This window comes from Vulpes lagopus, chromosome 14, assembly GCF_018345385.1.
Source record: "Vulpes lagopus strain Blue_001 chromosome 14, ASM1834538v1, whole genome shotgun sequence".
Lineage (NCBI taxonomy): Eukaryota > Metazoa > Chordata > Mammalia > Carnivora > Canidae > Vulpes > Vulpes lagopus.
Genome location: NC_054837.1, coordinates 30,485,616 through 30,502,408, shown reverse-complemented (window position 1 = coordinate 30,502,408; position 16,793 = coordinate 30,485,616). Strand labels below are relative to the sequence as shown.

The 16,793-nt window shown below is 45.1% G+C and overlaps 1 protein-coding gene and 2 long non-coding RNA genes across 4 annotated transcripts in view; 1 reads left to right on the top strand and 2 right to left on the bottom strand.

Annotated features, from left to right (window-relative positions):
• Nucleotides 1-2,690, bottom strand: part of LOC121475560 (N-lysine methyltransferase KMT5A) — a 72,794-nt gene extending 70,104 nt beyond the window's left edge. The window contains exon 1 of one of the 2 annotated variants that reach the window (XM_041728921.1): nucleotides 2,541-2,690. In XM_041728921.1, the coding sequence (XP_041584855.1) occupies nucleotides 2,541-2,550 (10 nt within the window). In that variant the 5' untranslated portion in view covers nucleotides 2,551-2,690. The remainder of the gene's footprint in view (nucleotides 1-2,540) is intronic. The other variant, XM_041728924.1, reaches the window with a different exon arrangement.
• LOC121475565 lies at nucleotides 304-1,430 on the top strand. The gene is made up of 2 exons (XR_005983780.1): nucleotides 304-1,207; nucleotides 1,304-1,430. It is a non-coding gene; the product is annotated as an uncharacterized LOC121475565 (long non-coding RNA).
• Nucleotides 2,691-4,578: 1,888 nt separating the features above from the next.
• On the bottom strand, nucleotides 4,579-16,628 carry LOC121475446. Its single transcript, XR_005983762.1, has 3 exons — nucleotides 15,514-16,628; nucleotides 12,765-12,862; nucleotides 4,579-5,147 (listed from the first exon to the last, which is right to left on the bottom strand). It is a non-coding gene; the product is annotated as an uncharacterized LOC121475446 (long non-coding RNA).
• Between the last annotated feature and the right edge of the window lie 165 nt (nucleotides 16,629-16,793).

Sequence of the window (16,793 nt, the reverse complement as noted above, 5' to 3'; positions counted from 1 at the left end):
GTACTATTTCTATTTCACAAATGTAGAAATTGAGGCTCAAGGACTCACCTGACTAAGGATTACATGACGAAAGTGGTAATAGAGCTGAGATCTGCAGCCAGTGCTGTTATATGAGGGTACTTTATCTAAAGAATGTATATTGCTTCCCTTAAACTCAGACACAAAAATAGCAATTCATTCATTCCACAAACATTTATTGAATACCTACTTCTTTCCAGGCCCTTGCTAAGGACACAACAGTGTACACAAAGACTGATGGAGGACATGGAGGCCAGAGGGGGAGGCAGGGCCCTACAGGCCATGGTGAGGAGTGTGGATTTGATCTAAGAACAGTGAGGAAGGGAGGAGGAGTGGTCACATGACAAAAATCCGTGTTCTTGGGGACCACTCTAGCAGCTGAGGGTTAATAAATTGGAAATGGTAAAAATGGTGGGACGCCTGGGTGGCTCAGTGGTTGAGTGTCTGCCTCTGGCTCACGGCGTGATCCTGGAGTTCTGGGATCGAGTACTGCATCGGGCTCCCTGCATGGAGCCTGCTTCTCCCTCTGCCTGTGTCTCTGCCTCTTTATCTGTGTCTCTCGTGAATAAATAAAATCTTTTAAAAAATTTTTTTCAAAAAAAAAATGGAAAGAGGGGACCAATTAGGAGGCCATCTGGCCATGGCAGCAGAAATGGAAAAAAAAAAGGAGATAATCCTCCTCAAAGGAATATACTTAAGGCTGAAAATATTTGCATGATTGTAAAACTTCAAAACCAGACAGGAGTTGCCTAGTATCTGCACATTTTGTTTGTGTGACCCAGCAGGGTTCTCAACGTGAACTACAAGTTTTCAACAAAGGCAGCTTTTCTAGAAGAAAAAGACTGACCCTTCATTTGAAGTATTACAAATGATTTGATATTTACACTTCCCATTTAATAATCTACAAGAGTAACCAGGCCTTAAGGAATAAGTAACTACTGATTTGCAGGTCAGGAGAGATAGTGAGAATCACTAACCAATAAATTACAAAGGTGATTTGTAAGCCTGCCATGGTGAGACCTGGGAACACTTGTCTTCACTTCGGCTAAGGGAGATAGAGGGGAACAAGCAAAGGCACGGCATGGCCAGAGTCTAGACAGTGACTCTGCACTTCAAACTTCCACCTCTGAAAAATGGATACAACAATTTGTAAAGATTAACTGAGATAATAAGTGCCTGGCCCTCAATGGTAATTATTATTTGCCTATATTAAGTATTTAAATCTTTCAATGGCAAATTGCTTAGTTTTGATTAATTAAAACAAGCTATCTTTTTTTTTTTTAAGGCACTACTGCTGAAACAGCTTGAATGATTTGCTCTAACTGGAAAAGTGAACCAGGGAAGCACAGATTTATTAAGATTTGTCGGATGCTATTAAATATACTTGTAGATGCTTAACACTTTTCTGAAAACGGTATCTTTGTCTTAACTTTCTCTGTGCGTTGGGGTATATATAAAGTTCATTAACTTGAAGTTCATCTTGCCTCATTTCTTAATCAGAATCTTGGGTTGTTCCAAAAGACCCTAAAAAGACTGCAGGATAATAAAGGATGCAACTGGGTGCAGGGCCTGAAAACAAAGGTTCCCAATAAATATTTGCTAAATGAATCCTTTTTTTGTATTCATTATTATTGCTACACGGAGCATACTGCATTAGGGCAAATTCCTACTAACCTGTACTGCCTTGGGATTTGGAAAAAAGTGTCAAACCTGAGCTCCTATTTCTAAAATAATAATTCTACTCGACCATCATGCTCAAAGTTTTTGCACGGAGACACAGCGTTAGGAAATGACCAGCGGTTGGAGATCGCTTTGCCGCATAACGTGGGGCTTACTGTCTTGACAGCAAACTAAGTGTGTACAGGACTCAATGCAGGGACATGCTTCCCGCGGCTGGGCAATCCCACCCAAGCCACCCCCGTGGGCAGGAGTCCTGAGCAGCTGCAGGACTAAGGCCGCCCCGGGTGGTGCCATGCAACTCCTCTCACCCCAAAGTAGGCCAGCGGGGCCCGGTCGCCGCCCCGGCGGCGCAGAGCTGACTCAGGGCGTGGAGAGGAAAGGCGCCTGCTGCGGTGTCCGCTCCGACGCGCTCCCCACAGTGGAGGTTATCCATCTGCGCCCTGGCCTCGGACTCACCTCCTTTCCCAGCTTGAGAGCGCCCCGAAACGGGCGAAACCTCGCCCTCCCCACCTCCTCGTATCAATAACAACCATTCCCTGGAGGTGCCCTGCGCCTTAGTTTCCGAAGAGCTTTGACATATGGATCCGCCGTCCCTGGAGAGGCAGGCCAGCGGGTGCCCGCACTTTAGAAAGGGGAAGCCAAGGCGTGGGATTTCCTGGAGACTTGTGGGGGTGGGTCGGGGAAGGTTCCGCAACCCCCCCCCGGCCCCCGCCCCCCCGCCCAGTCTCCGCGCTCCGTCGGAGCAGTGGGGAGCCTCCCCGCTGCCGCTCCCGCCACCCCGCCACCCCTCCAGCGCGACCCATCACCTCGGCCGCCCCAGCGCCGACCACCTGGGCAAATACCTCTAGCCATGGCCCGGCTCTGTCACCGCCTAGGATCTCCCGGGAAACGCAGCTTTCGAAAAAAGTTGCAACAACTGTAGCCAACTGCTCCGCGGCGCTCAGGCTGCTTCCCTGATTGGCGCGGCTGCCCGCCTCTCCCCACGCTTCCCGCGCTGATAGGCGAGCTCGGCAGGGAAAGCCCGCCCTCCGTCCCGCCTCCTTCCCGCCTCCCCGGCGGGGGCGGGGCAAGCGGCAGCACTTTCCACCGGCGCTTTAGGGGCAGGTCCCGGCGGGGGAGGTGGGAGGGGGTTTAAATTGTACCGTCTTCCCGCGTCGATTGGCTGCGCTGGAGGACACCCGCGCTGCCATTGGGAGGGGCCCCAAACTCCGCCCTCTCCCCGCGCTGAAGCTCCGCCCCGGGAGGTGTAGTCACGCGGCTGGAGGCCCGGGCTCAGAGTGGACCGGATCTGGGACTTCCGGTTCTTCTCGGGTCTGACCGGAACCCGACCTCTGACCCCTCGACCTCCCGTTAGGACCTGCAAACCCTAGTTCTCCCAGCAGTTTGGCGTCTCCAGTACCTTCACTCCTCCAGCAGTTTCATTCATTCATTCCCAAGTTTGAAAGGTTTCCGGGGTCAATTCTTAACAGTATCCAAAACTAGCTGGCACAGCTACCAACTAAATGGATCAGAGGATGAGCCTCCCAGAACCTCAGAAATCCTAGCCCACGTTATCTACCCATTTTACAGATGGAGGAGAGGTGACCAGAGGGACCAGGTAACTTACTGCTGCCCACCATCACCCAGCAGTTTAATTGCAGGGCATTGATCAGTCGTGTGACTCCAATACTAGATGGCTACCAGGGAAACAACCTTGCCCTGTGCCCCAAGGCGAGGGGAGGAGGGGGGAAGGGGGCTCCATCAGTAAAGTCCCCAGAGAAAAACGTAGGTCTTGGAGAGTCTTTGCTTTGAACACAGGTAAGGTGTCCAGTTACAGCTCCTCTCTATGTGTCCCTCCTACAGATGTAGGCAGAGGTCACTCATCCACTGTCTCTCTTTGGCCCCCCAAAACGTTTTGGCAACCTCGCCATTGCCCAAGGACCCTACCATTGCACGAAAAAAAAAATGAAGGTAAATAAGGTGATGTATGTGAAAGCCCTGGGAAAAGTAGAGAGTGACACTATTTTTTTAAAGATTTGTTGGGGGAGGTGGGGAGTGAAGAATCTCAAGCAGAATCCTGCTGAGTGGGGAGCCTGACACAGGGTCCACCTCACAACCAATCCTGAGATCATGACCTGAGCAGAAAAAAGAGGGGGATGCCAACCTATTGAGCCACCCAGGTGCTCCAAGAGTGACACATTTGTCACTAACTCACTGTATGGTTTTGGTATATCATTTCAGCTCTCAGAACCTCAATTTCCCCAGCTGTCAAATGAGAGAATAGGGCTGTGCTCTTCAATGTTCCTTCCAGCTTTCACAAAGATATACAAGTTTTTGTTTTCTCTAAAATGCATTTATTCTATACTTAGTAAATTGTTTTGTTTTTTTTTTTTATACTTAGTAAATTGTATGCTTGGCACCATTTGGTACCCCCAAAGATACAGTGATGATAAGACACAGATCCTTCCTCATATTTTTTAGAAGAAACAAAAAACCCTACTTTTAAAAAATATTTATTTATTCATGAGAGACAGAGAGAGAGAGAGAGAGAGAGAGGCAGAGACACAGGCAGAGGGAGAAGCAGGCTCCATGCAGGGAGCCTGATGTGGGACTCGATCCCCGTCTCCATGATCTCCAGGATCATGCCCTGGACTGAAGGCGGCACTAAACTGCTGAGCCACCCGGGCTGCCCCAAAAAACCCTACTTTTAAAAAAGATAATCTTAGGAGTGCCTGGCTGGCTTGGTTGGTGGGGTATGCAGCTCTTGATTTCAGGATTGTGAGTTCGAGCCCCATGTTAAGTGTGGAGATTACTTACAATCTTTAAAAAAAAAAAAAAAGATAATCTTTTTTTAAAAAAAAGATTTTATTTCTTTGAGAGAGCATGGGGGTGGGGCAGAGGGAGAGGGAGAAGCAGGCTCCTCACTGAGTAGGGGGCTGGAAGTGGGGCTCAATCCCAGGACCCTGGGATCATGACCTAAGCAGATGCTTAACCAACCAAGCCAGCCAGGTGCCCCCCCACCAAAAGATAATCTTAAATAGTGATTAATGCTATGAGTAAAATGAAAATGAACCTGAGTGGGGAGAGGGTTGCTTCTATAGATTTGATGAAGTCAGAGAAATTCTCTTTGGTTGGTGGCTTTAAGTTAAATTCTAAATAAATAGGACTGAAGGGAAAAGGTACTTCTAGGTAGAGAGAATAGCATGTGTGAATGTATGGAGGCCGGAATGAGCTTCGTGTGATTGGGAAGAAAGACACCTGATGTCACTGGAAATGAGCACATGGTGGGGAGAATGGAGGAATGAAACAAGAGACAGGGAGGTGCCGGATCACTTAGGTCCTTGACGGCTGTGCTGGCCTCTCAGCTCCAAATCCGGATTTCTGCATTCTGTTCTGCAATACTGGGGCCGCAAACCATATTGCTCCTTTGTCAGTGTTAGGTTTTGTCACCAGGAGAGGATCCGATGTATCTGGAAGGCAAGAGGAGGGAGAAGGAACTTGCTCACACCTGTGTGCCTGCAATACTCATCATGGTTACCTAAGCAAGGACACGCTGCTTCACACACAGGCAACTGGTTCAGTCTCCAGGTTCTTACAGGCTCCCCCTCTGATCCTTCTAGCCCTAATCTCTCTGACTTGTTCTCCATCAAGCTGAGCTAAGTTACCTGCAGTTTAGTTACCTTAGTGTTCCCACCACCTATTTAATGAAGTTCCTATTTTAAATTCTGTTTTTCTGGACCCAGACCAACATGAAAATCATAGTAAGGGCTCAGATTTTTATTCCAAGTCTAATGGGAAATCACTGAATGGTTTTAAGCCAAGGATAGATTGGTGAATCTCAACAATTACTCACTGCAAATAGTTACATAAATTACAATAATCTATTTTGAAGATTGGAATCTCGGAATAATGTGACATGTTTCTGGAATGTTTGCTTAATGATCCCCACTTTGCTAAGATGGTTACATCATGTGGGTGAAATCATACCAGTACTAAGATTACTTTTCTTACTCTAGTGTTATTTTTGCATTTGTATTTGTTCCAGGCTTTTGCTATTGTCAAATATTTCATGTTAGCATCAGTTCTTGTAAGTTTTTATCAGATGGGATATGTGTATCCTAAAGTTCCATAGCTGGTGGCCACTATGATCTACTCCATCCCATTCTTCTGTGAATATGTGTAATGTATAAACATACACGTGTATTTTTTTACTATACATATATGTATATAAAACTTATATGTAAGTATGGATGGATACACATATATAAATATATAAAACTTCCCCCTATATAGACACATATACTAACGTATATTACATATTATATATTTTTTAATTTTTTAAAAGATTTTATTTATTCATGGGAGACACAGAGCGAGAGAGAGAGAGAGAGGCAGAGACACAGGCAGAGGGAGAAGCCGGCTCCTCGCATGGAGCCCGAGGTGGGACTCGATCCCGGGTCCCCAGGATCACAACCTGGGCCGAAGGTGGCGCTAAACCACTGAGCCACCCGGGCTGCCCTACATATAATATATGTAATATATTTAGAACTCAAGTAAGTGGCAGTAAAACAATACTCTATACCTCATAGGCTTATTGTTAGGATTAAATGAGAGAATGAATATAAAGCATATGGGGATGTAGGAGTTGGAAATGGTAGCCATTTAGCAGTGACTTAAAATAAAGTTATAAAATTGCATCTTAGTGAATTGCTATAATGTGGGTTATTAACACTTTCTTCTCTATCTCCATTCTTCTCTTGGTGTCCTCAGAGGGAAGGCAAACTTATCTATTAAGTAGCATTTCAAGAGAGGATTCTGTGGTCAGACTCCTGTTATTGAGCATGGAGAGAATACACAAAAATGATGACTATTGCACAAAATTTGGTATCAGATGATATAGAGCCAATAGCTTTTTTGCTTGAGTCCTTTTTCTCATCTGTTAATGGGTATGTATTCTTTCCATCCCACATCTTTTTCTTTTTCTTTCTTTTTTTTTTAAAGTAGGCTCCACAGCCAGTGTTGGAGCCCAGTCTGGGTCTTGAACTAATGACACTGAGATGAAGCCCTGAGCCAAGATCAAAAGTCAGATGCTTAACTGCTTAACCAAATGAGCCAGCCAGGTGTTTCTCACATATATATATATATATTTTAAGATTTTTATTTATTGGGATCCCTGGGTGGCGCAGCGGTTTAGCGCCTGCCTTTGGCCCAGGGCACGATCCTGGAGACCCCGTGATCGAATCCCACGTTGGGCTCCCTCTCTCTCTCTGTGTGTGTGACTATCATAAATAAATTAAAAAATTTTTAAAAAAGATTTTTATTTATTCATTAGAGACAGAGAGAGAGAGAGAGACAGAGACAGAGACACTGGCAGAGACACTGGCAGAGACACAGGCAGAGGGAGAAGCAGGCTCCATGCAGAAGCCCGACACGGGACTCGATTCCGGGACTCCAGGATCACGCCCTGGGCCGAAGGCAGGCGCTAAACCACTGAGCCACCCAGGGATTACCCCTCACATATCTTTTTAAGAAGAGGTATTATAAACTAGTTCTTCCATTGATTGGGGATTAATTCTTCAAAAATTATCATTTTATTGAAAAAGCAAATGGAGAACATATATCTTGATAGGTAAGGGTGTTTGTTTGAAAAGTCAGCTTAAAGATGGTTAAAGAGCACAGATCAAACTGTTCAATTTACTATGTGCTTTGTTAATCTTTTTTTTTTTTTTTTTGCTTGGGCTTTTATTTTCGTTTCTTGGTTAGACCCTTAATTTGTGGGTTTGAAGGGGTGAATACACATCATTTTCTTTCTGAGAGATATACATAATAGATTAGTTTGCTAGGGCTGCTATAATAAAGCACCATAAACTGAGTTGCTTAAACAATAAAAACATATTGCCTCACAGTTCTAGAGGCTAGAAGTACAAAACCCAAAGTATTGGCAAGGCTGACTCCTATGGAGAGCTGTGAGGAAGGGTCTGTTCTGTGACTCTCCCCTAGTTTCTGGTGGTATGCTGACAAACTTAGGCATGCCTTGGTTTCTAGCAGGATTACCCTGACCTCTGCCTTCATCTTCACACAGCATTCTCCCTGTGTCTCCAAATTTCCCTTTCATCAGGACACAGTCATGTTGGATGAAGGGTCACACTAGTGACTTAATTTGAACTTGATTTGATCTGTAAAGATCCTGTCTCCAAGGTCACATTCTGAGGTCCTGGGGTTAGAACTCTGATCTATGGATTCGTGGAGGGCACAATTCAGTCCATGACAATAGTGTGTCTGTGTTTAATAATTTAGATATCTTAAAAAGATGCTTTTAAGGGAAATTTATAAAGATGAATAGCAGAGCATCCATTGTAAAAACATAAAAAAGTACTGTGGCACCTGGGTGGCTCAGTCAATTAAGCATCTGCCTTTGGCTAAGGTCATGATCTGGGGACCTGGGATCAAGCCCTGCCCAGTGGGGATCCTGCTTCTCTGTCTCCCTCTCCCTCTGCCCCTCCCTCCCACTCCTGCATACTCTCACTTTCTGATAAATAACATCTTAAAAAAATATTGTTAATACACACATAGGGTGAAAACTTTAAACAAACAGAATCTCTTCTCCTTAATCTCACTCCCCGTTCCAGTGCTAGTTTATGCATATGCTACTAGAATGCCTTAGAGAAGGTAGAGACGGGTTACAGCAATGACCCAAACAAATAATGACAATACACACTTTTTATGTACAAAGAGTTGTCAGAACATTCTGAAAATCTGTATTTTTTAAAAAGATTTACTTATTTATTTATGATAGACATAGAGAGAGAGAGAGAGAGAGAGAGAGAGAGGCAGAGACACACAGGAGGAGGAAGAAGCAGGCTCCATGCTGGGAGCCTGACATGGGACTCGATCCCAGGACTCCAGGATTGCGCCCTGGGCCAAAGGCAGCTGCTAAACCGCTGAGCCACCCAGGGATCCCCTGAAAATCTGTATTAAGAAACAGGTAACGGGATGCCTGAGTGGCTCAGTGGTTGAGTGCCTCCCATCGGCCCAGGGCGTGATCCTGGAGTCCCAGGATCTAGTCCTACATTGGGCTCCCTGCATGGAGCCTGCTTCTCCCTCTGCCTGTGTCTCTGCCTCTCTGTATCTCTCATGAATAAATAAATGAAATCTTAAAAAAAAAAACAATTCCCGTATACTTGATATGTTTAGAGGCAAGAAAGTCAACTCTTGTTACTTGGGCCTGACGGGCTGCACCCAAAGTCTTTGCCTTCATCTGTCTGCCATTCTTCCATTCTGTTCTTCCCTTTCCTAAAGAGATACTCTATGTGGATTAAAAATGTCCATACTCTCTTTTTTTTTAATAGTTTTTTTTTAATTTTTGGGTGGCTCAGTGGTTTAGCACCTGCCTTTGGCCCAGGGCGCGATCCTGGAGTCCCGGGGTCGTGTCCCATGTCGGGCTCCCGGCATGGAGCCTGCTTCTCTCTCCTCCTGTGTCTCTGCCTCTCTCTCTCTATCATAAATAAATAAAAATCTTAAAAAAAAGGATATCTCTTTAAAAAATAAAAAACCCCAGCTCAACCTGGCTCAAGGAAATGAAGTCTATTTTTGCTCGTAACAGAAAAGTTCAAGGGTAGGAGTAACTTCAGGCTTGACGGGATCCAGGGGGTTGAAGAAAGTCATCTGGATTTAGTCTGTCCCTCCCTATATGCTTCTTTGCCCTACCATTGTCTAGATTGGCCTCACAGACTGGTGTCTCATTCCACATGCCTCTGCCCTCACTTCGCAGTGCTATCTTAGCAACACCAGTGGCAAGATACTGGCTTTTTCCTACTTCTTTCAGTTGATGTCTTACGTTTTATAATGTTTTGTTTTGTTTTAAAGTAAGCTATATGCCCAACATGGAGCTTGAACTCATGATCTCAAGATCCAGAGTTATATGCTCTACCAACTAAATCAGCCAGGCACCTCTTTTTTCCTACTTTTTAAAATGTAAAGTTCTGAAACTGAAACTCATTGGCTTGGCACTAAATCTATCAATGTGGCCTGGATGTGCATCCAGCATTCCAATTTGCCAGACCTGAATTATATGCTCAACTCTGGAGTAATGTGTATGGGAGATGATTAGTGCTTTCCAAACCACATAGACTTTGAGAGACAAAGAGAGATAAAATTAAGGTGTCACTATCTGAAGAAAGAAAGATGGCTTTGGGGTAGCAAAAAACAACGTGTTCCAGAGCACAGAAGATTTTTAGGATAGTGATACTATAATGATAGATACATGTTATTATGCATTTGTCTAAACTCATACGATATACACCACCAAGAATGAACTTTAAGGTAAACTATGGACTTTGAGTGATAATGATACATCAAGGTGGATCTACACAATTATAACAAATATACCATTCCAGTAAGGGACATTAATAATTGGGGAAGCTGTGCATGTGTGGGAATTAGGGGTACATGGGAAGTCTCCGTACCTTCCCCTCAAATTTGTTGTGAATATACAACTGCTTAAAAAAAAAAATTCTTTAATGGTGCCTGGTGGCTCAGTTGGCTAAGCATCTGCTTTTGGCTCAGGTCATGATCCTAGGGTCCTGGGATTGAGCCCCACATGGGGCCTGCGCAGTAGGGAGCCTCTCCCTCTGACTCCCACTACCCTGCTTGTGCTCTCTCTATATCTTTGTCAAATAAATAAATAAAATCTAAAAAAAAAAAAAAGTCTTCAAAAAGGAAAAAAAAACATCAAAAACCTCTGTCCACCATGATGTCTGCCATTGTGATAAAGCCTATAGATGCTTTAGTTATATTCTGGTATTCTGGTGCTATCTGCTGCATTAAATATTGCTGACCATGCAGTCCTTGAAACTACTTCCTTGGCTTCCATGGCATAATCTGTCCCTCCTTCTGCTTTGACCTCTCTTTCATGAGGCTTGTTGAGTGATATAGAACTTTCTACCTTTGGCCCCCTGCTTTTCTCTCTAGTTTTGCCCTTGCGCGTGTTTTAATCCCCATCTGGATCCTCAAGCTGTAGACTCCTAACTGCTTACTAGATATCTCCACTTGGATGTCTCATTGGCCCCTTAAAAGTTCCTCATGATGGGGATCCCTGGGTGGCTCAGCGGTTTAGAGCCTGCCTTCGGGCCAGGGCATGATCCTGGAGTCCCGGGATCGAGTCCCACATCAGGCTCCCTGTATGGAGCCTGCTTCTCCCTCTGCCTGTGTCTCTGCCTCTCTCTCTCTCTGTGTCTCTTGTGAATAAACAAATAAAATCTTAAAAAAAAAAACAAATAAAAAATTCCTCATGATAGGGCTGCCTGGGTGGCTCAGCGGTTTAGCACAGCCTTCAGCCCAGGGCATGATCCTGGAGACCTGGGATCGAATCCCACATCAGGTTCCCTGCATGGAGCCTGCTTCTCCCTCTGCCTGTGTCTCTGCCTCTCTCTCTTTCTGTGTCTCATGGATAAATATATAAAATCTTAAAAAAAAATTCCTCATGATAGCCTTACTTTCATGGCCTCCTATGAACACCTCCTCCCACCATTCATACTTTTTTTTTTTTCTTAAGGCGACTCCATGCTCAGTGTGGAGCCCAATGGAGGACTCGAACTTATGACCCTGATATCAAGACCTGAGCTGAGATTAAGAGTCAGGAACTTAGGGGATCCCTAGGTTGCGCAGCGGTTTGGCGCCTGCCTTTGGCCCAGGGTGCAATCCTGGAGACCCGGGATCAAATCCGTCGGGCTCCCGGTGCATGGAGCCTGCTTCTCCCTCTGCCTGTGTCTCTGCCTCTCTCTCTCTCTCTCTGTGTGACTATCATAAAAAAAAAAAAAAAAAAAAAAAAAAGAGTCAGGCACTTAAGCAACTGAGCTACTCAGGCGCCCCTGCTCTTTTTTTTACTTTCACTTGAAGTTTGTTTATTTATTTATTTATTAAGATTTTATTTAAAAAATTAAAAAAAAAGATTTTATTTATTTATTTAAAGGTTTATTTTATTTATTCATCGGAAACACACACACAGAGAGAGACAGAGACACAGGCAGAGGGAGAAAGAGGCTCCATGCAGGGAGCCTGATGTGGGACTCGATCTCAGGTCTCCAGGATCGGGCCCTGGACCGAAGGTGGTGCTAAACTGCTGAGCCACCCAGGCTGCCCAAGATTTTATTTATTCATGACAGACACAGACAATGGCAGAGACACAGGCAGAGGGAGAAGCAGGCTCCCTGCTCAGCAGGGAGTTGATCCCAGAATCCGAGGATGCGGGACTCAATCCCAAGACCCCGTGATCACTACCTGGGCCAAAGGGAGACACTCAACCACTGAGCCACCCAGGTGCCCGAAGATCATTTTATTTTTAAATAATCTCTACACCCAACATGGGCCTTAAACTCACAACACCAGCGTCAAGAGTTGTATGCTCTACCTACTGAGCCAGGCAGGTGCCCCCCTCCATTCATACTCTTGTGTTGTCTTTCCTTGAGTCTTGTGTCGCCTCCTTAATTGATAGAATGCGGTAGAAACATCACTGTGTCAGTTGCAAGGCTAAAATTCAAGAGTCTAGAAGCTTCTGCTTTTGTGTTCTTGGGAGCCCAGAGCCACCATGTAAGAACTATGAGGCAACTAGAGAGACTACATGCAAAGAGAACAATAACAGCTGTCTAAGAATCCTAGCTGAGCCCACCTAGTTATAGTCACACAAGTGACTATTAGCAAGCCCAGCAGGACTGTCCAGCTAAGCTCAGCCCAGCTTGAAGAATCATAAGAAGTAACAAAATGGTTGTTTCATTAAGTTGTTAGGTTTAGGGGTTCTTTATTACGTAAAAATAGATACGCAAAACTTTCCATATTACTGTCTTCCTCTCCACATCTGTTTGTCTTCCTGAGGTCACAGTTTCAGCTATGGCATTGTTATCTACCTAGGTACAAAAGTGAGAAACTGAGGCTTCATTCTAGACTCTTCTCTCCTCATAAACCCTATCCAACCAGTCACTGTGTGTTGTTGGCTTTACCTCCTAGTATTTCTTGAACCTGGTCTTCTTCTATTGTTTAACAATTTTGCTCCATTTCAGTTTCTGTTCTTATCTTCTGTCTACTCCTCATACCTGCAGTCCAGTTCTTAGGATCCATCTGGTACGTTGCTTCCTGAGTGATTCTTCTAGAATGCACATCCAACCACAGCAGTTATCTGCATAGCAGGCTTCTGAGTTTCCAGAATAAAGTTCAAACTCAGTTACAAAAGGCTCTTTGAGAATGGCCTTCATCTATTTTTATAATCCTACTGATAATTCCTTGTTACTCGTTATGTCAATCAAAGTTCACACAGGAGGCAGAAACTATACTAGGTTCTGAACAGAGATAAATTAATTTAAGGGGGCACCTGGGTGATTCAGTGGGTTAAGTGTCTGACTCTTGATTTCAGCTCAGGTCATGAATCTCATGGTCATCAGATTGAGCCCCATGTTGGGCTCTGTGCTCAGTGGGGAGTCTGCTTGAGATTCTCTCTCCTCTGCTCCTCCCCTGCACCTAGTTCTTATTCTCCCTCTCTCAAAATAAATAAAATCTTTTAAAAAATGTTAACTAAATCTAAACTGCTTAACTAGATAACTTGAAAGAGTGAAAAGAGAACTTTACGGCATCACAGAGGTAGCAACTGCAGGAAGCAGCTCTTAACACTCAAGCTAAGGGGAAGAGGTAAGGGGTTGGTGTCACTAGGAAATGTAAAAGAGGCCCCATGTTGCCAAGACCTGAACTTCAAGAAGGGGGCTGTACTCAGCTGGTGCTAATGTCTCTGACCTTACAGAATGACCTTGGGGAGGCTCCCACTGGTCCTCCTGTCGAGAGGAGGGTTTAAAGGGCTAGTTCTGCAGGTGTGGGGAAAAGTGAGCAGAGTTGCTGCTATGGGGAGGAAATGCAGCTGCCAGGGTGAAGAAGCGCTGTTGGAATGATGTTCACAGTATTGTCCTCTCCCTCCAGCACTCCCTAGTGCAGAAACAAACACTGAAACAGCTGGCAAAACAGAATGTAGTTTTACAAATTGGAAGCTTGAGTTTGGAGCCAAGAGACAGTATCTTAACAACCACTGCCCTTGTCCCATTACTGTCCCTTCTTGCTTTGCTTCCACCTGTTTCAGGACATTTACTGTTTCCCTTCTTGAAAGGCAGTTTCCCTTCTTGAAAGGCAGTTCCCTCTTCTCTTTGCCTACATGATACCTATTTTTCAAATCTCTGCTCAGTTATCACTTCCTCAAGGAAACCTTCCTTGACTTCCCTGATGAGGTCAAATTCGTCTGTAATAGGCTCTTAGCTTCTTTGTAGCAATGTCACAGTTACAAGCTTACATTTTTTTTTTTTTTACAAAAAAAAAATTATTTACTTGAGAGAGAGAGAACAAGAGCAGGGGAAGGGGCAGGAGGAGAGGGAGAAGCAGACTGCCCACTGAGCAGGAAGCCTGATGCGGGACTCAGTCCCAGGACCCTAGGATCACAACCTGAGCTGAAGGCAGATGCTTAACTGACTGAGCTACCCAGGTGTCCCTACAAGTTTACATTTTGGGTGCACCTGGGTGGCCAAGTGGTTGAGCGTCTGCCTTTGGCTCAGGTTATGATCCTGGGTTCCTGGGATTGAGTCTCACATCAGGCTCCCTACAGGGAGCCTGCTTCTCCCGCTACCTACGTCTCTGCTTCTCTGTCTCTCATGAATAAATAAACAAAATCTTAAAAAAAAAAAGAAGTTTACATTTCGTGTAATTTTTGGATTGACACCCCTAGACTGTAAGGACATTATGGGCCAGGGACAATCCCTGTCTCTCCCTTCATTTGGTTTTCTTAAATTTGTGCCCCTAACCTCTAACATAGTACCTGGTGCATAGCAAGGACTCAATAAATACTTATTGAATGGAGGGAAAAGTGCAGCTATCACAGCCACTGGGAAGTCAATACAATGCGTTAAAAGGGATTTGTTTTGAATCATCTGCTTCCATTAGCATCTCTGTTCTGAGTGTACTCAGTAAGCCTTCCTCCTGCTTCTGATGTTCTATAGCTTGATTCCCATCCCCTGATAACAACTGCTACTCGTGTTGTCATTCTGAGATGCTCTATGTGTACACACCAGCAAAAGATAGTACTATACATTCTCACAGACAGAAGTACTTCATTCTCTTGAACAACTGTTTCACTGTAGGGAAGTATCATAGTTTAGATAACCAGTCCTTTCCTCAAAGGCATTTAGGCTGTTTCTCATCTTCTGAGTCTACAAGTAGTGCTGCAGGGAATAACCTTGTGCATGACGTGTGTGCATATGTGCGGTTATATTGCAAGTATCACCTGCAACACCACCTTTTACTTGGGTCCCAGATAAGAAGATTATGCAGAGATCGCAGCAAGGATCTGGCTTGGATACTCAAAGTACCTCTAAGGATGGGAGTTTGCAGGTCAGGCCTCCACTGTTAGAATCTAGTACTTATGTAGTCCTAGTGTGCAGCAAGAGTTTGAGGGCCCCTTGGAAACAGAACTGTATCAACCAAGCTTGGAAGACACTGAAGCATTACCTACAATGTCTTAGGTGTTTTTTTTTTTTTTTTTTCTGCATCCTTCCTCAGCATGACAGATCTGTAATAGCTTATTTGCTGTCATCTACACTAGACCATAAACTAGTCTAGTGGCTTACCGCGAACAAGACAGATAAGGGCCTTGTTCTTTTGGAACTAGTTTTTATCATTTTAACCTTTACCAGTTTTTTTTTTTTTTTTTTTTTTTTTGGTGCATAAGGAGAAATGAGATAATGGAAGTAAACTGATTAGTCTGCTATTTAAAATGTTCACCTATAGGAAAATACACATGTAATACATACTTACACATACAAACGCTGAGTTCGAGTTGAATGATGTGTAATCATCTTGCCATGACTTTGATTTTCTTTCTTCTTCCCTCTGACTCTACTTTCTCCTGAAAAGTTCACACTTTAACCTCCAAGCGTTTGGAGACTTGGATTTCTCTCAGCACAAGGCCAGTGGGACACGCCGCCAGTAGGGGGCAAGAATCACCCAGGCGTCCCTATTACCTAAGCAACGGAGTCAAACAGCATTCAGAATGACTTTACAAAAGGGTTACCAAAAAGTTAATTTGCTTATTCTGTTAGGTCATTTAATAATAACAATATAAAGGAAGAGGAGGTAGAGAAGAAATTAGGGAGGCGAGAGATGGTAGGGACAGACCTATCTGGAGCAATCATTAATTGAGAGCAATAGTTGGTTCAGAAAAAAACACGTAGGGCTGACCCTGTCACATCCTTAGGGTATGGTAACAGCAGTGTACCAGCCTGGGAGCTCCGAGTTATACTGCGGTTTCTTTTCTTTTCTTTTAAGATTTTATTTATTTATTCGTGAGAAACACAGAGAGGAGAGAGAGAGGCAGAGGGAGAAGCAGGCTCCATGCAGGGAACCCGGCTGTGGGACTCTATCCCGGGTTTCCAGGATCAGGCCCGGGGCGAAGGCGGCGCTAAACCGCTGAGCCACCCGGGCTGCCCTATACTGCGGTTTCATGCTGAATAAAGTGCTTTGAGCGAGACTAACAAGCAGTGAATCCGCGAATATTTTTCTTTCTACGGCTGACTGGGTAATGAAGAGCTTTCCAAAGTGACAGAGACGCCACTAGGTAACTTCCTGGACCGAAGCCACACACACACCAAAAACGTTTTGAAAATAGCTCCGGGCCCCTCCTAGCCCGACTTTGAAAGCAGGTGTGGGACGCATGCGTCCGGGCCACCGGCTGACCTCCTCGTGGCAAGGCAGGGCACAGACCTTCCTCCCGACAGCCCGCGGGGCAGAAAGGGAGGCGGAACGGAATTCTCGCGAGGTCTTTCGAGCGCCGGCGGAAGCAGTAGACACGTGATTCTTCTAGGCGGCCTTCGCCTTCCCCCCTCCCCCTTCTCGGAAACCCGGCCCCCTCACCCCTCGCCCACCCCGGAGCCGCGGTAATGGACCGTTTGGGTTCCGGAATTCTCTTGGATCCAACCACTGGTACCGGGTCGGCTGGAGCCGGCGGAGTCCGTGCTTGGCAGCGAAGGCAGGGGGCGGTCAAGATGGGGGGGGGAAATCATCTTCCTTCACCTAGGTGGGAGGCGGGGCGGAGGGGG